The sequence below is a fragment of the Zingiber officinale genome, chromosome 5A (assembly GCF_018446385.1).
Source record: "Zingiber officinale cultivar Zhangliang chromosome 5A, Zo_v1.1, whole genome shotgun sequence".
In the NCBI taxonomy this organism is placed as follows: domain Eukaryota; kingdom Viridiplantae; phylum Streptophyta; class Magnoliopsida; order Zingiberales; family Zingiberaceae; genus Zingiber; species Zingiber officinale.
In genome coordinates, this window is record NC_055994.1 from 102,913,752 (window position 1) to 102,931,853 (window position 18,102).

General features: G+C 39.6%; 3 protein-coding genes across 3 annotated transcripts; all 3 read right to left on the reverse strand.

The window, feature by feature from the left end:
* Window positions 1-4,120: 4,120 nt before the first annotated feature.
* On the reverse strand, window positions 4,121-4,764 carry LOC121983083. The gene has a single exon (XM_042536061.1). The coding sequence runs from the start codon at window positions 4,756-4,758 to the stop codon at window positions 4,270-4,272; it is 489 nt and encodes a 162-aa protein (XP_042391995.1). The 5' UTR covers window positions 4,759-4,764; the 3' UTR covers window positions 4,121-4,269.
* Window positions 4,765-6,567: 1,803 nt separating this feature from the next.
* Window positions 6,568-9,661, reverse strand: LOC121981280 (40S ribosomal protein S29). The gene is made up of 3 exons (XM_042533724.1): window positions 9,501-9,661; window positions 9,073-9,172; window positions 6,568-6,756 (listed from the first exon to the last, which is right to left on the reverse strand). The coding sequence occupies exons 1-3, from the start codon at window positions 9,560-9,562 to the stop codon at window positions 6,748-6,750; spliced, it is 171 nt and encodes a 56-aa protein (XP_042389658.1). The 5' UTR covers window positions 9,563-9,661; the 3' UTR covers window positions 6,568-6,747.
* A 5,963-nt stretch (window positions 9,662-15,624) lies between these two features.
* LOC121983084 (probable prolyl 4-hydroxylase 9) lies at window positions 15,625-17,123 on the reverse strand. The gene is made up of 8 exons (XM_042536062.1): window positions 16,988-17,123; window positions 16,821-16,904; window positions 16,564-16,721; window positions 16,388-16,490; window positions 16,209-16,304; window positions 16,060-16,125; window positions 15,875-15,994; window positions 15,625-15,803 (listed from the first exon to the last, which is right to left on the reverse strand). Exons 1-8 carry the CDS (start codon window positions 17,099-17,101, stop codon window positions 15,720-15,722), a joined length of 825 nt encoding a protein of 274 aa, XP_042391996.1. The 5' UTR covers window positions 17,102-17,123; the 3' UTR covers window positions 15,625-15,719.
* Window positions 17,124-18,102: the final 979 nt, after the last annotated feature.

Genomic DNA, 18,102 nt, shown 5'->3' on the forward strand with positions numbered 1-18,102 from the left:
ACTTCTCATCTGCCTGGCTTCACTCACCAAGACTTTCCTTCTGCCTGACTTCACTCACCAGGACTTCCCTTCTGCCTAGCTTCACTCACTAGGACTTTCACCTAGCTTCACTCACTAGGATTTTCCTCTGCCTGGCTTCACTCACAATGACTTTCACCTAGCTTCACTCATTAGGATTTCCTCACTGCCTAGCTTCACTCACTAGGTCTTTCACCTGGCTTCACTCATCAAGATTTTTCTTTGCCTAACCTCCAAGTTAGGACTTTCACCTGACTTCACTCACCAGGATTTTCCAGTCAAGTATCCAGTCAACCTTGACCTACTTGACTCTCCATCACAATCTCCACACATGAACAATTACACCTGCAATCTCCATGTGTTGTCTACATGTATTGTCAAACCATCAAAACATAAACATTAAGACTCGAGCTTGACCCAATTCAAGCTCAGTCAAACTAGGTCAACCTTGACTTGGGGAATATTGCACTAATAATCTCCCAACAGCGTTCCCCGGTAAGGAAACACTAGTCGTCGGTTTGATCTAGGGGTTCTGGAGGAAATCCAAAGTCAGAATCGAACAGTCCGAAGACTGTCAAGTTATTGAGTTATATGTTATTTGCTATTTTATCTAACTCTGTTTTGCAGGAAACTAACAATTTTACTGGGTCGGACTTAGTCGGGGATCGGTCAACCGAACCTCCAAAACAAATAGATAGATTTCTAGCTTGATGAACGGGTTCGACCAAAGGATCGGTCAACCGAACCTGGGGTTTGATCGACTGAACAGTGGATATACAGTGACCGAAATCAGGCTGGATTGATCGGATCATACCATGTACGCTAGTGAGGAAGCGGGATTAGTCAACCGAATGGCGGGATCGGACGATCGAACGAGGACTCATCTGAAGCTGAATCTGGACGGGAAGAAGGATTGATTCAGGCATGCTCAGTCGACCAAACTAGGGATCAGTTGACTAATCAGCAACGAGTCAAACCTGATCTCGAGATTAGTAGATCTTGATCAGGCCTAGCTTGGCTATTTAAGGGCTTGACCAGTTGCTTCACTAAGACAATTACCGAGATCAAGAATGGCAATTGCTACTCCGATAACTGACGAATAAATTTCTAATTTTTTATTGTTGGTATATTTACTTTATTTTTTCAATACTTGTAATTGCTTACTTGTAAAAGATTTCTGAACTACTAATGATTGTCCACCAAAAGCGATCAACGATCGCGGGCCTTGGAGTAGGAGTCGTCACAGACTCCAAATCAAGTAAAAGAAAACTGTGTTAGCATTTATCTTATTCTCCTTCGTTATTCCGCTGCGTTATTCTGAGTTTTCCGATAAATGAACGAATTAGCCACGAGTGTTATTCACCCCCCCCTCCTCTAGCACGTCATCGATCCTACACGGAGCATCACCCAGGCGAGCATAGAGTGATGGTCAACTCTAAAGGTGGCCATTCAAGGCACCTCTTATTACTGGAGGCATCCTACTGATTTGAAGACCTGAGGCATGTCAATTGATTGGAGACACCTTTAATGAAGAAAACCATTATGAAGCAGATAGACATTGGAATCCAACTTAGCAACAGCCGAGACGCCTCCAATGAACTGAGGTACCTCCATTTATAGCCAGATCGACCGAACATTGGCAAATTTTATCCATTGGAGATGCTCCTGTCAATCGAGGCGCCATGAGTTGCCACATCAACAAAACGGTCATTTCGACCTGTGCACTATAAATAGTACCCTAGAATCAGAAGTTCAAAAACACTTGTTCTAAACTCAATATTCATTTTCTGTATTTTTTGTGCTTTCAAACTTTATAAGAGATTACTCTGTCTTCACGAATGAGATCCTAATTGAGCTTTCATTTGCCTTGGATTAACAATCTCTCCGGTTGTAAATCAAGTAAATCTGGAGTCCCTTCATACTTTATTTATGTTATTCATTTTGATTAGTTAAAGTGTGTTCTTGCTAAGTAAGTAGCAAGAAAAGTGTTCATTTTTATTTGCAGTTCATCTATTCACCACTCTAACTAGTCCACTTGATCCAATAATGACCTCCTCCTTATATAAGAGCTTAGGACTGATGCGATCGATAGATAGGGTGAATATCAATCGGTCTTTTCATCGTATGTTCGTTTTTTCTATCAAAGTTAGTTGCGGCGAAAATATAATCAAGAACACAAACCAAAAAGACACACAGATTTACTTGATTCCCAACCTTCTGAGGGTCAATAAATCTAAGGCATAAATACGAGAGACACCTGTTCATTAGATCTTCTTATTTCTGGAACTTTTCCAAAAGTGGAGAGACCACTTACAAGGGTTGTATCACAAGCAAAGATAAAGAAATCAAGTGCAAATACTTAAATAAAATACAAACAAGCTTTTTGTGGATCTAGATGTCTTGAGTGCAACGAACCCCTCTTGGAACTTCCCTAATCGTAGAGCCTTGAATGTTTCATGAGCACAGAATAAGAAAGTCGTAGAGAATTGTTGTTGAGCTATGCTCCCAAGGCTTCTTTTTATAAGCCTTTTTTCAGCCTACCAATAAGGTTTATCAGTATACCGATCTTGGATAAACTTGATCTCAGATCTTGTCATTATCATATTGATTGTCTACTAATCTTGGGGATTAGTCTACCAATCCTAGAGATTAGTCTAACCAAACCAGGCCATGTCATCGATCTGAGTCCAGGGGATCGATCTACCGATACTTGGGTTTGGTCTACCGATCCTTGGGATCGGTTGACCAAACTAACTTGGGTCCAATTCACCCCAAGTCAAGTCTAGTTCACCCCAGCATCCGATTGCCTTCATCTACTTTCCTTCTTACTTCTAGCTTCATGATCCTGTAAGATAAGCGCATAAACATAACAATATTTGTAAACCTAATTATGTAAGTATATCTGTCCTATTAGACTTACCTCTTGTTCACTTATCCAAGACTTTACCATTTAAAGATCACTCCCTAAGGATCAAACCCAACCCTGATCTAACCGATCTACTAGACTTCTTACTTAGACTTCCTCTAAAACTTTACCACCTAAGGTCCGCTCCTTAAGATCTCACCACCTAAGGTTCACTCTCCTAGGATTTCTCTTTGTCAAGCCTCTAGTCCTTTAAACTCACTCGGACTTGCCCTTGTCTGACATCCTGCTAGGACTTTCTTTTATCAAGCATCTGGTCATCCTTGATTTACTTGGATTTTTTCTTGCTAGTCATTTATTCAACCTTTGACTTGACTAGACTTTGCCTTTGCTAGTCATCCAATTAGCCTTTGACCTGACTAGACTTAGCTCACTTTCAAACATTAGGTCCCGCTTGGACCAACCTTTAGTCAAACTTAACCAGACATAGATATATTATCAATATCGAAACCTTGGAGATTGATTACTCCAACACTCAAATCTTTAGCCGCATTAAATGACTGAATAAAAGTTACTCATTGTTAGTCATCAATGATTGGTTATTTCACTCAACGGTTACGGATGCTCCATTAATACCTTTGTTACACTTGAGTAATAAACAAAAGAATGATTCGTGTGACAAAATATTAGTTGCTTTTGCTTGGGTAAATTTTGTCACAATCGATTTGATATTTGACGCACACAAATCATACTCGCACGCGAGTCAACTTAATTTAATGCAATCTGGATTCTGAATTCACACCCTCACACATATATTTACAACTTCAATGCTTGTATGTTAGGAGGCACCACACTTCCTAGATTTACTTAGTAGATAGAATGTGGGATCAAACCGACTATCTCAGGATTTATCATATTATAAAATTTAGATACCTTGTAAAAAAAAAATTATAACAATTTCAATACTTATGATATATTATAAACCAACCACAAATCCACACTCCCAAACGTGGGACTAGACTCTCATGCAATTGAAAGACTTTCCCATCCACCTCTCGTCTTTATTTAAATTTCAAACTCTGGTCTTATAAATGTTTTAGTTGATTAGTAACTTTGATATTATAAATTTATTGGTGTATTTACAAATTTAATAAGGATTTATTGATGATCATAATTCATAAATTTTATTTGTATATGTTAGTCACAAATGATTCATAATATTTATTTATAAATATAGAATTAGTAGAACATCAAATTTATTCCTTATATTTATGCGGACACATCATTTATTGAAGCTGTTAACCAGGTTAATTAAGCTTACATGGAAGCATATACATGATCCACAGCAACTTAGCAATTAAAGGAAGCTCTGTCTCTCTCCCTTCCCGTCACGGTTCCGGCTCGAAAGCGGACTTGGGGAAGGACTTGGACAACCCCGTGGCGGTCAGTAAGACGACCTTCTCGGTCGACTGCTCGTCGACGCCCACTTGCTTAACGGTGAGCCAGATGAGCAGCTCCCGCGCCTTGATGCCGGTTATCTTCTTCAGCTTGCGGTCCTCGATGAAGGCGGTGACTTCGGTGGCGAACGACACAAGCTGCTTGATCTTCTCGAACATGTGGTTCTTCTTCTTCCTCTGGATCAGCCACACGAAGCCGGTGACGCGGTTGTGGCCGAACTCCTCGATGTCCTCCAGCGGCAAAATGCCCTCCGGGAGGGAGAGGTCCTTGAGCAACGGCACCAGGTGCTGCCTGCAGACGCCGTGCCCCTTGTGGATCTCGGCGCCCCTGCGCTGCTCCTCGATCAGCTGGGAAGCCATTGATCTGATGATGAAATACGATGATGAAGGAATAGAATAGCTTTTAATTAACGAGGCCATTAGTCAAGTCTTTGACGGCTTTTTGTTAGAAATTTTAAAATATAGAGTGGTAAGAAATAGAATATAATGTTTTTTCAAACAATTAGGGTTTCATTTCCACTTAAGCCATATCTATGGCTCTCAGAATTACTTTTAAAATTAGAATGCCACGTCAGGAATCATGTTTCTTGAATTTATTTGATGGATGAAATATAAAACTAGACCGTCCGTCTATCCAAAATTAATTAGATTGCAAGAGTTGAATACTTGCTATAAAAAAGTGTAACTGATTCATTTATCTATTTCAAATTGATTAATTAGGTGAACTTACACCTTCAATTAGAATTTAACAATAAGGGACTCAAGCACGACGGCACATCAATACTCCTTATCCTGCGATCCCGAGGGTATTTTATATCATCATTTTCCAATCTAAAGAGAAGAATTTCCTTGGATAGCGATTGACCATCTTATTCTTATGCCAAATGAAACATTGTGGTGGCGAATGGCGTACGTCAACAACAGCTGTTTCAGTTTCATCTTCACGTAGTTCCTTTATCAATACGCCCAGCTCTGCATGATGCTTCCTATGTTTGAATCTGCACCCAGCTACTAGCTACCCACCAAATTTGGATGAAGTATTTGTTTAAAATATAATAAAATCGAATTAATTGAAATTAATTTTTTTTAATCAATGAAATCGATCAAATTTTCTTAATAAAATCAAACAAACTAAAATAATAAAATATATCAAATAGTGCAAGAAAAGCTTAATACAACAAGATAGGAAAACTAGCCCAAAAGTAATGGCATAACAACACGAAATTTTCTTAATTTTTAAAAATAGAGTCTCAACTTTGATGAATTGAAAGATAAATTTATCTTAATATATAATTATAAGTCGAGTTTTGAAATGTTCAAACTTATTTAATAAGATAATCGAATTAAATTGAACCTAAAATGAACTAAAATTTTAAAATGGTTGTTCAAGCTTAGTTTGACTTATTTTTTATAAGCTTAAATTTATTTAAAGTTTAACTTGAACTTGAGATTTTATTAATAAATATTATTTACAAATATTATTCATGAACAATAAAAAACTGAACATATATATATTTAAGTTTATTTATTTAATTTAACAAATTATTTAAACTTGTTTATTTAATTAATTTTATATATATTAAACGAACATAAATAATTTCTTACTAAATCAAACACCAAATTTATTCACGAACTTAATATATTTATTTATAACGCTATATACAATTGATTTAATGGGCTAATAGATTATCCGTTATAGACCCTTTTTGATGTATCTTGATAATCGATAGAAAATTATCACTGAACAAAAAAAAACATAGGTAAACTAGTCCAACGAAATAGTTAAAATCTTTGCGTAGGAAGCTATTTGGCGAGAGATGGTGACCCAGAAAATCTCTGTTGGAATAGTTAAAATCTTTGCGTAGGAAACTATTTGGCGAGAGATGGCGACCCAGAAAATCTCTGCTGGAAAGATACTCGATGCTCTCTCTAAATGGTTGGAGGAATTTGTCTTGGTAAGCTTATTTAACAACTATAGATTTAAACTTCCCATGGAGAAATCTTGAAAAAGAAAAAGAAAAAAATGATAGAAATTATATATTTTGTAGATTTATTAATAATACTGATATTAAAAAAAAATTATATCAAAATGTTTTGTCCAAGCCATTACGCATTTGAGTCCTGCAAAGAGGGCTGATATACAATAGTCCAAGATGATGTTGGATCCTTTTCAAGGTTTCTCGCATTAACGTGCGAAACAAATACCATGGAAACTGGAAAAAATGGCGCTTGCAAGTTGAAAATCAATTCATTAAACCAAAATACTGCTTAAAACATTGCTCAGCCACAGTTCATTCATTCAGACAGTTTCTAGTCTTGGGAAGAAACATGTAAAAAGAAATAAACTAAATCTAATAGCGCATAGTAGTTTCATAATGAAAACTCTTCATCGTTGAGACCCTTCCATCTTCAGCGATACTAAAATGAACAATTGATACTTTTGATTAGATTACAATCCATCACAAAATCTAAAATAAAAGTAGAGGTATATTATGAACAAAAAAACACATGCAATGTATCAATTCTGCAAGCAAAGGCGATTTGTATATAAAATTCCTACATGTTAGGAAAAAAGTTAAGAATGAAATAGGGGGAAAAAACAATGCTGCACAAATGAGGTTGATACTTTTCGATATAATATCTAGAGGAAATAAATACATTCATTATCATTAACAATAAATCAAGCTATGCAATTAAGAAATAATAATCTTATGATGACAAAAGGCAAATACGTTCGCCCCCAGGCCCCATCTCCCGCCAGCCCATCACAGGACCAACACGAAAGAAATAAATCACAGACGATTACTAACTTTTGGAATAGTAACTAGCACATAAGGAAAATATTTATCTCGACTTTGCTGAAACTCGAACTCGAAATCTCATGATGGCAACAACTTATGCGTTAGCCACTAGACCATCCCGAGAGGGCCAAGAAACAATAATCTTAGAACCATAATGAGCTTTTAAGTAATAAGATTGTCATCTAAAAAGAATCTAATATAAGCATCCGTGTCAAACTGTTCCTTGAATAATTTGTACACATTAATAAACAGCATCTCTGATCAAAGAGTTTAAAAGAATGAGAATGTCTTCGAGTTACTGACCAGATGTTAAATGGCTGCTAATAGGAAACTTACACTCAGCGTCAGGTCCTTCGCTTCAGCTTTTAATGCCCACATCAAGAAGAGTTTCTGGTATTAGAAATTCAGATAGAATAACCCTTCAGACAAGCATGATTTCCATTCAAACCTTGAAAGGAAATACATCCTCAATGCATCAAGGCCTGTCCAAGTCTCTTGTAGAAATTAATATCTGAGGTGGTTCCCCAATCCCCAGTCTTAGTCACTCCAAGATACATGCACCATTGGAGGAATGCAAGTCTTTGTTTGGATGGAGTAAGGGAAGGTTTATTAATGGAAGGGGAAAGGAGGGGAAGTAAAATATTTTTTCCCCCTTGTTTGGGAGGGAGGGAAGGAGGAAAGGGAGAGGAATTAAAGTTAAATATATAAAATTATAAAAATATCCTCATTTTTTAAAACAAACCTATATGTGAAAAAAAATAGGGATACAATTGGAATGAGTGCTCCTTCCCTCTCCTTCCCCTTCCTTACACCTCAAATTGGGATGTAAGAAATTGCACTATTCCCGAGCATGTAAGGGGTAAGCCTTACCCTTCTCTCCCCTTCCCCTCCATAATTCACTCCATCCCAAACAGGGGTAAAAATTCCACTTCCCCTCATTTACCCTTCCCTCACCTCCTCCCAAACAGAGGGTAAGAGCCTTTCTATTCATTTTTCATTGCAAGATTTATGTTACAAAAGACTACTAGAACTGACCCCTTCAGCAATCGGTACAGGACTCAGTAAGGCATACAATCAACTGCCACAACTAGGGGCTACTAAACTTATACTAGGATCTGATACATTCAGCAATCAGTACAAAACTCAGTATGACATACATGAATTGCAACCCTATGGACCTTCAAACTAGGATCTGTTACCTCAAGCAACCAATACAGAACTCATATAGAATAGATTTTGTTGCTGCAACCTGTAAGATGCTAATGGCCTTTCAACTATAGCATACTATAGTCAAATAGATTTTAGCACCTGCCCAGTGCTTATCACGTGCATATGTTTTCCCTTCTTTTTGCGCACTGAGTCCCACATATGATTTCTAATGCTAACTACCGACCAGCGCTATGCCACATCCTGGCTTTAGGATATTACTTTTATGACCAAAAAACACAAGTTTCTTCTCGATGTCACTTCAAAGAAGTAACCCAAACAAACATCTTGAACCCAGCAAATTGTTACATTTCCCATTCCTCTTCTCCTATTGGATTTAAAATTTTTACTCCCGAGAAATTGTGTTGCCCAGAATCTTTTATTTATTTATAAATTGACCAATGAGATATGAAAAAGTGAATGGAATCATTGAATGATCTAGTAGTTTCGGTGATAAAGAAGTACAAATTTAAATAGTCATAAAAACTGTTAACAAATCCAAACCCTGCTAAACTATAAAAATAAGAACAACAACTCATAAAATCCTGTCAACATCTAATAATAAATGAAAACAAATGTTAATTAGCATAATGTCATAACCAAGCATAATAGAAGAACAGAAAGAATGTGCATAAACATCTAAATTATCTTAGTGACATTGAGTTTTATCTAGCAAAAATAATCAACGATAACCATGAAAGTTATAGAAAGAAAGATGTGCAAGAACCTTAATAAAGCCAATTTCTTTGGCGTTGCTGCGGAAGCACTGTCTGCAACACATGAGACCATACTTCCTGATTATTGCATGTGGGTTCCCACAAACACGGCTACAAAAGATAGAAAACAATCATGAGACGCACAGAAAAGATAACAACATAGAGTATAAGAAAACATGTATGAGGGTAGACATCTACCTCAATTTAAACAACAGGAACGAGTGATCATTCAAAAAAATAACATAGTTAAAAGATCTCTTACGTCTCGGTAACAGATGAAAAATTTAGCAAATAAAGAAATCAAAAATTTTCAGGAGTAATAACGAGCTGATCAGAGAACATCCATTGAGAAATATACCATACATTCCGATCAGCTTGACCTTGCGAGAAACAAACCAATTCTAGAGAAACTACGAGATTGAATGATGGATACACTTACCATAGCCGAGATCCAGGTCCATAGTTCTTGGGATGCGAGTTCCAGACGTTTGAGTGCCCCATCTCCTCTCCGGTAGATCTTCCTCGAATCGAAAAGCAGAACAACCCAAGCAGCGGCGGCAGATGTGAGCGTCGAATCGACAAGGAGAACCCTTTTATAGAAGTGGAAAGGAAACCCTAACACTTTTTTATTATAAATTTTTTAACTCTTTATAAAAATTGTTGTGTAAATAAATTTTTTAAAAATACATTTAAAATAACTTATAGGGGGGACTTTTAAAATTTTAGAAAAATATATTTTTAAAAAATAATAAGGATCAAATTAATATGAATTTTATATATGTAAAAGCAATTTTTATTAAAAAAAAAGAGAAAATTGTATAATTTTGGTAAAAATGATTCTGTAGCTATTTTTTTTAATAAATTTTGAATAATTTAATGTGGCCTTACAAGTTTTGTCCATATTTTTTAAATAATCAAATAACTGAAAAAAAATAGTTGTGTAAAAGTTTTAAATAAAACAATTATATAGTGATTTGTATTCAAATTTTTTAAAAGAATATGTTTGTCGGGGTCGTCCTTCAGTCGGTCGAGAAGATGATTCCCTTCATACGGTCGATGTGGATCACTAGTGAGACTTGCTCTTGCTCGATCGACTGACCTATGACGATCGGTGTTAACGAGCTAGCCAGCTTTGCTAGCTCATCCGCCGCTTGATTTTCCAATCGAGGGATCTTCTGTATAACCACTTCTTGGAAGTTGACCTTCAGCTTTTCAAAAGCCTCTGCATAGAACCTTAGTCGTGTGCTGCTTATTTCAAAGGCCCCAGATAGTTATTGGGCGGTGAGCTGGGAATCCGAATGAATGAGAATTTTATCTGCTCCCACATGTCGAGCTACTTGTAGGCCAGCTATCAATGTCTCATCCTCTGCTTCGTTGTTAGTAGCTCGGTAGTCCAACCGGATGAACAGCTGCATCCGGTCTTCCCCGAGGTGAGATGAGGATTAAGCTGATCTCGTTGCCCTGCCGAGTGAACGAGCCGTCCACATATATCTTCCACGTTGACGTCAGCTCGTCACTTTGGACTTCTATAACAAAATCCGCAGTTCTTGAGCCTTGATCGTCGCACGGGGTTGATATTGGATGTCAAACTCGCTAAGTTCGGTCGTCCACTTGATTAGACGTTCGGACGCCTCTAGATTGAGGAGGACTCTTCATAGAGTACTGTTAGTTATCACTATTATTGAATGCGCTAGGAAGTATAGGCGAAACCTCCGCGCAACGAGTACCAGTGCATAGGCCAATTTTTCAAGACTAGTGTAGCGAGATTCAGCATCCTTCAATATATGACTCAGGAAATATACAGGTTGCTGATCTTGACCGTTCTGCCTAACTAAAGCCGACCCAACGACATATTCGTTGGATGACAAATATATCCAGAGTGGTTCACTCGTAATTGGCTTGGCTAACACAGGTAGTGAGCTCAGATACTCCTTCAGCTCCTCCAGCGCCTGGTCACACTCATCGTCCCATTGGAATTTGGTGGCTCGGCGCATATCTTGAAAAATGTTAGGCTCTGATCGGATGACTTGGATATGAACTGGGACAATACCGTGATTCGACCGGTCAGTCTCTGAGCTTCCTTCAAATTCTGAGGCGGAGGCATGTTCTGCAAAGCTTGGACTTTGCTTGGATTGGCTTCAATGCCCCGCTCGGTGACGATGTAGCTCAGGAAGCGACCACTTTTTGTGCCGAACAAGCACTTGCTCGGGTTTAGCTTTATTCCGTATACCCTTAGCGTCCAGCGGGTTTCATTGATATCTGCACATAAGTCAGCAGTTCGGAGGGATTTGATGAGTATGTTATCGACGTATGCCTCCATATTACGACCGATCTGTCATCGAAACACTTTATTAATTAGCCTCTGGTAGGTGGCTCCGGCATTCTTCAGTCCGAACGACATGACGTTATAACAGTATATTCCATTGGTCGTGATGAAGCTGACTTTTTCTTGATCCTAACGAGGGAGTGACACTTGGTGGTATCCTTGATACACATCAAACATATAGATCAACTCGCAGCCCGCCGTTGAGTCCACCAGTTGATCTATTTGGCGCAGCGGATAGAAGTCCTTTGGACATGCCTTGTTTAAGTTGCGGAAGTCGATGCAGATCCGTCATTTGTTGCCCGGCTTGAAGACTAGCACCACATTGGCTAGCCAGCTCGGGAATTGAACCTCCCTGATGTGGCCGACCTCCAATAGCATTTCTATCTCCGCCCGGATGATCACATTCTGCTCGGCACTGAAGTCCCGTGTTCTTTGTTTGACTGACCGAGCACCCGATCGGACGTGGAGCTCGTGCCGGGCCACGCTTGGGGAGATGTCGGGTAACTCATGTGTTGATCAGGCGAACACATCGTGGTTTTCCCTGAGGCGGGCGAACGACTCTACCTTCTTCTTCTCTTCCAGGTCGGCAACCACGAAGGTAGTGACTTCCGACCAACTGGGGTGGATCTGCACCTCCTCCTTTTCTTCATATACAAAGGTGGGAGGTTTCTTGGTAATAACATTTACCTTTAGCCGTGGAGTTTTTCGAGCTGCTTTGGCCTCGGCTTTGACCATCTCCACGTAGTAGATGGCGACTCAAAATAACATTGTAGGCCGATGGCACGTCCACAACTATGAAGTTGGTGGTCTAGGTCCTCCTCAACGGCTCCTCTCCCAGCGAGATAGCTAATTTTGCCAGGCCGCTTGACAAGACTTCATTGCTTGTGAACCCATAGAGCGGGGTTGCCATGGACAACAGTTCGCTGCGATCAATTTGCAGTTGATCAAACGTTTTCTTAAAAATGATGTTCACAGAACTCCCCGTGTCGACGAAGGTTCGATGAATGGTGTAGTTCGTGATCACCGCTCGGATGATCAAAGCATCATCATGAGGGATTTTGACCCCTTCTAGATCATCGGGGCCGAAACTGATATGAGGCCCTTCAACCTTCTCCTTGCTGCACCCCATGACATGGATCTCTAACCGCCGAGCATACGACTTTCTGGCCCGGTTGGAGTCGCCACCGGTCGGGCCTTCGGCAATCATGCCTATCTCTCCCCGGGAAGCGTTGTTCCTGTTCTCCTCTTCTCGGGCAAACGACCTATTTCACTTGGCTGGGATCCTGGAGGGATCGATTTCCTCCCTCCGCTGATGGTGATGGCGCTTGGACTCCCTTCTTTCGTCTTGTCGCTCGGTTGAGCGGTGACGATCCTGTCGATCAGGAGATGGGGAGCGACGACGGTATCCCCTGGGGTCGATCGACTGACGATTGGCGTCAATCCCCGACAATCCCGCGTGCTGTGCATCATCGACTGGTGGAATGAACAAAACATATGCGTCCATACCTTACCCTTGGGTGCCTTGGGTCAACCGGACGCCACTATACAGCATCCGCCTGGGTCTCTTGGTGCGTCCGTGCTCCTTCAGCCCTCGACCCCTTGGGCGGCAGATGACTACTAGTCGATCAATGCTCGGTCGGCGCCGAATGCTCAATTGACACCAAATGCTTGGTCGACGCCTCATTTCTTCTGGCCGCCTGAGCTTCCTCCACGTTGATATATTCATTGGTCTTCTTTAGCATGTGGTCGAAGTCCCAGAGCGGTTTTCTAATGAGCGATCGAAAGAAATCCTCTTCGACGAGCCCCTGGTTGAAGGCATTCATTATGGTCTCAGACGATATCAAGGGGATATCCATGGCACTTGGTTGAAGCCCTGAATGTACGCTCGAAGCGCTTCCTTGGGCCCTTGTTTCAGGGTGAAGAGGCTGACACTTGTCGTTTGGTAACGTCGGCTGCTGGCGAAGTGATGCTGGAAGGCGACTCAGAAGTCTCTGAAACTTCATATTGAGCCGTCCGGCAGTCTTTTGAACTAGCACTGCGCCGATCCAGAGAGAGTAGTGAGAAAGACTTTTCACTTCACTTCGTCCGTGTACTGGTGTAGCATTGCCTCATTGTCGAACCGATCTAGATGATCATCTGGGTTGATCATTCCGTTGTATGCCCCTGATCGCTAACGGGGTGTAATGTTGGGCAGAGGGTCTTGTAAGATCTCCTATGAGAATTGCCTGTTGATTCGTTCAAGAGATGTGGCACCTCGGGGCGCTTTTCCTTTTCGCGTGTCTCGAATGGGCGCTTCGTTAGAAGAAGATCCCCACTCCTGATGTGCTTGGGCTATCTCCGAGGGAGTTTGGAACAAAGCTTGATGGAAAGGGATCGACGCGGGCGACGCTTCCACTTGGGTGCCGGTCGTCCTTCCGTTCTGCCCCCATACAGAGAGTTGTTCTTCTTGGTCTTCTTGCCCCGCTCGTCTATTGGTCGCCGAGGTTGCTGGTTGCGGTGCTGGTCGATCGCCCAGCGCTTGTTGTTGTTATTATTGCTCTATCATCTTTGCTGCCCGTGCTTGCACAAGCATATCCAACTTTTCTTAAGTGAGCGTCGCGGTGGTTAGTCGTCCAACGTCTTCCATTTCTTCAGCTCGGATTCAGGTGACGTTCCCACAGACGGCGCCAAATATGATTCTGTCCGAAAGTCGAAGAGACGAATGCTGGGGACGTGGCGCTCTCGCTGACCTCCGGTGGGCTTCGCTCCCACCTGTAACACAAGCAGCGTCAGTGTCGAGTCAGGGAAGGGGCCCCCGACGATGGTCCTCCGACGCTCAAGTCAGTCTCCCGCGAAGCAAGAAGTAAAGAGAACTGTAGTGCAACAATAGAAATCGCGAAAAAAGCATACCTCCACTGATGCCTGGACCCCTCTTTATATAGGGCTCCTGTAGCGTGTGTACACACTTCTTAAAGCGGGTACACTGTCCCAAGCTTTCCCTGACGAGACATGTTAGTAAAGTGTTCCTGACACAGTACCTTAACGGGCCGAGCATATATCTGAAGTGACAGTGGAAGCTTCCGCCGTACGATCCTCTATTTAACCATGTCGTCTGTCAATGACACTAGCTCCCAAAAGGATGTCGAAGGATACCTTGCTATGCATGTTGTCTGGTTGAACAGAATGGCCGCTCGACCAGGATTCTGACATCTTTGCATCTGCTGCCACACCGAGCGGGATAGTGACTCGACTGATAGTCTGTTGTCCAAGCGTCGACCGTTACCGGGGCGAGTGGGATGACCGCTCGACCGAAAGCACACTGTCGCGCCGAGCGAGAGAGCCACTCGGTTGAAAGTCCTCGGTCCGTGTCACCCGTGGCTGGGCTGAGCGGGATGACCGCTCGACACGGCTTCTATGCGTCCCTTGAACGTCGATTTGATTACTCTGTGTCAGAGATGATGGGTCGATGCTCAACCCCTGGTCGGAACGTGCCCCGCTCGATCGATCAAGACCATCCGTCCGTTGACCGTCTTGACTTTGATCTCTATTGACCTCCACCGTGGTAGCGGGGCGAGCCCCTTATCCTCACCGCATCAATATCAATATCAAATCAGTTAATAAAATTATATATTTTAATTATAATTTTTTACTATTGAGATTTATTTTAAATGTAAAAACAATAAAATTGATACAACAAACTTTAAAGATGGCATTTTCATTTATTATACTAATTTTATATAAAACTTTCTCATTTTTATGAATAATTATTATCATCTTAGACAGTTAGTTCTATGTCACTCAAAATTATGTCTTTTGCTATCACAAATAGTTAATTGACAACTTTTTTGTTACATCCAATAATGGTTTGTGACAAAATTGTGAGTTGATTTTATTATAATGCGGATTATTATATATAAACCACTAATTTAACTTCTTTCTCCTCTAATTATGTCTTCCCTTTAAAACCTACCTTCAAGTCATCCTCCTCCTATGAGTTTAGCAATTTCGCTTATCAATTTTTTTGTTTTTGATAATTCAGTTATTTGACCTTCGATCCAATTAGTCCATGGACAGTCTGGTCCCACGGATCGGCCACCAGACAAATCTTAAAGTATGCAGGACTGCTCATCCATCAGCCATTAACCCTGTAATGCATAGCTGAGCTTTGAATCGTTGAAGCTCGGTAAATTGCTTGATCTCTCCCATCATAATCTTTTTTTTTTAAAAAAAAGAAGACAAATTTTACATTTTATTATCCAAATGATACAAATACAGAACAAATTTCCTCATCCTTACAGTTCTATCTCTATCTATATGACCATGAATCTGAAGACGATCGACTAAAATTTATCCTCAGACCTGTCTCTGATCTCTCATCCATTTAGTAACGACCCATTTCTCTCCTTTCTTGACCGGACAGCTCCCATGCAGCGACGTCTGATAAAAAGAAGAACGTCCAATCAACAAGACATTCTGTTACTATCACTAATTCTCAATTTATCACTTACAGGATCAATGGTCTGATTTAAGAACATCGAGAAGAATAAAATTCCATCGCCTCTGTTTGGCTTGATCTTCAACCCAATACACTCCTCATAATCATAACCAATGTCCATATTGGAACCATTCTGCAAAGAGATCGCCATTCATATAACTGATAATCTATAGAATACAAGTCTGTTTCTACCATTACCTCAAAGGGAAAAGCAGTTTCTCCACCTTCTTCCACATCTGAAAGATACAGTAGGAACGTAGCTACCTAATCGCATGAACAAGAACAAATAGTCATTCGAGAAACAAGAAATTAAATGAAAGCAGTGGGGGAAGAGGAGAAGTGGATACCCTACTGCTCGTCTGTGGTCCGTATTCAGCAGGGTCGAAAGCATCGTAGTGAGAAGCATACTTCTGTCCGATCTCATACCGGAGAACGTTGAATGGCTGAAAGATGGATAGAGATGCTTACATGTAAGGAAATGAAGAAACAGGCAGAAGTTTATTCATTAAGATCGTCGATGTAGTACCTCTCCATTTTCTCTTGGGATCAGGGATACTCTTGCAATCTTCTGCTCGATTTCTTCCAGAGTTCCAGTCGAATCTTCTGAGGCTCTGAGAAACGTGCCAGTGCTGTTTAACAGATCAAAAGATTGTGATGTGAGGGTCAAACTTGTAGATATTTGTCAAATCTATGAGTATTGACCTCGTTCTTATTCCTTTAGTATTTTCGGGTGTCTCTCCCTCGCGAAGCATTAGTTTTGACGGCTCGAGTCTTGCCCTGGCAGTTTCTGTGATAATTTCACACTGCTCCTTCGTTGCAAACCCAGGGAAATAGACTGCACGAGGTTTCCAGCTCAAAACCTGCATCGATTCAATATTTCAAAATCCAGCAATTCTTGAATCCATTTAATTAAAAAACATATATATTCACCAATAGCAAGCTCAAAAATGGAACAACACCTGGTAAGGGATCGAAGCAGTCTTAGACTCGCCGGTGCGCCCATGAAGCACGGTCGGAGGCCCGCCGCCGGCCGAGGAACTACCCTGCAGCAGTTGCAATGCGTAAAAAATCAGAAGTACGAAGCTGAACCACAAGGAAGGAGCTAACTGCAACGAAGATGGTGTACCTCCTGGAGGAAGAGCCGAGACGTGAAGAATCCGGACACGAAGCAGAGAAAGCAGCACCAGAGCAAGAGACGACGCTCGACCATGGATTCTTTCCTCAGCCTCCTGACCCCCATGGCGACCAGTGTTCCTCCGATTGTAAATATTTTTTATTTCCGTTAGTAGATATTTTAATCTCATGGAAAATGCATTAATAGGAAAATGAACTGTATTTGATAATTTAGAATGTGTAAATGCTTTTAAGCGTTTCATTAATATTAAAATATTTTAAATTTGTTTTATTTTATTATTAAAAGTTTCATAAATATGTAAATCATTTAAATGATGCACTTTTTAAAAAAAAAAAATCAGAGAGAATATTTTTATTAATAAATGTAAAAAATTATTAATATATAAATTTTATATAATCTTTATATATTTTCTCAAATTTAATGTGAACTTTTACTCTTTTATATCCATTAAATTTGATATCAATACAGTCTAAGCAACCCAAGATACCTAATTTGTCTGTTTAAGAAATAGAAGTATGCCAATTTTTAATAATGGATAAATGAAATTTTAAAATTATATAGTGGTTTAAAATTTTAATATAATTAATAAAGGTTATATTTTATACAAAATTGAAAAAATGTTTGAAATTATCCTTAGATTTACTTATTAATTTATATTAAAAATATTACTATTATTTTATCATTAAACATACTTTAAATTTTTTTTAAAAAAAAATAATATGAGAGTTTATTTTTCATCCTAAAAATACTTTTATTTTAGTATTAAATAACTACTCATATTCAAATAAATCAGTTAAGTTTAATTAAAAATATTTGTATGTAAAAATTATTTATTAATTTAATAAAAAATATTTAAATTTAATTAAAACCATTTAAATACGTTTAAAATCTCAATTATAAATGATAATTACAATTATTATAATAATTATTAATTAATTGTATAATAGTTAATTATAGTAGTCACTAGGGCCGACCAATCGGTTCAAAATCGAACTGACTGAACTAATTTAATTGAATTAGAATAAATTAATTTTTTTTTTCAAATTAACTGAATGATTTAAATTTTTTTAATAAAAATCGAATAAATTGAATCCATAAAATATTTA

What these genes read in the sequence shown, in the direction of transcription:
- LOC121983083 (XM_042536061.1), bottom strand. Translation starts at nt 4,758, where the DNA reads ATGGCCTCGTTAATTAAAAGCTATTCTATTCCTTCATCATCGTATTTC.
- LOC121981280 (XM_042533724.1), bottom strand. Translation starts at nt 9,562, where the DNA reads ATGGGGCACTCAAACGTCTGGAACTCGCATCCCAAGAACTATGGACCT. An exon ending in GGACCTGGATCTCGGCTATG is followed by an intron (nt 9,173 to 9,500) that starts GTAAGTGTATCC and finishes TATCTTTTGTAG; the next exon opens with CCGTGTTTGTGGGAACCCAC.
- LOC121983084 (XM_042536062.1), bottom strand. Translation starts at nt 17,101, where the DNA reads ATGGGGGTCAGGAGGCTGAGGAAAGAATCCATGGTCGAGCGTCGTCTC. An exon ending in CTGCTTCGATCCCTTACCAG is followed by an intron (nt 16,722 to 16,820) that starts GTGTTGTTCCAT and finishes GAATCGATGCAG; the next exon opens with GTTTTGAGCTGGAAACCTCG. An exon ending in TAAATCAGACCATTGATCCT is followed by an intron (nt 15,804 to 15,874) that starts GTAAGTGATAAA and finishes TCTTTTTATCAG; the next exon opens with ACGTCGCTGCATGGGAGCTG.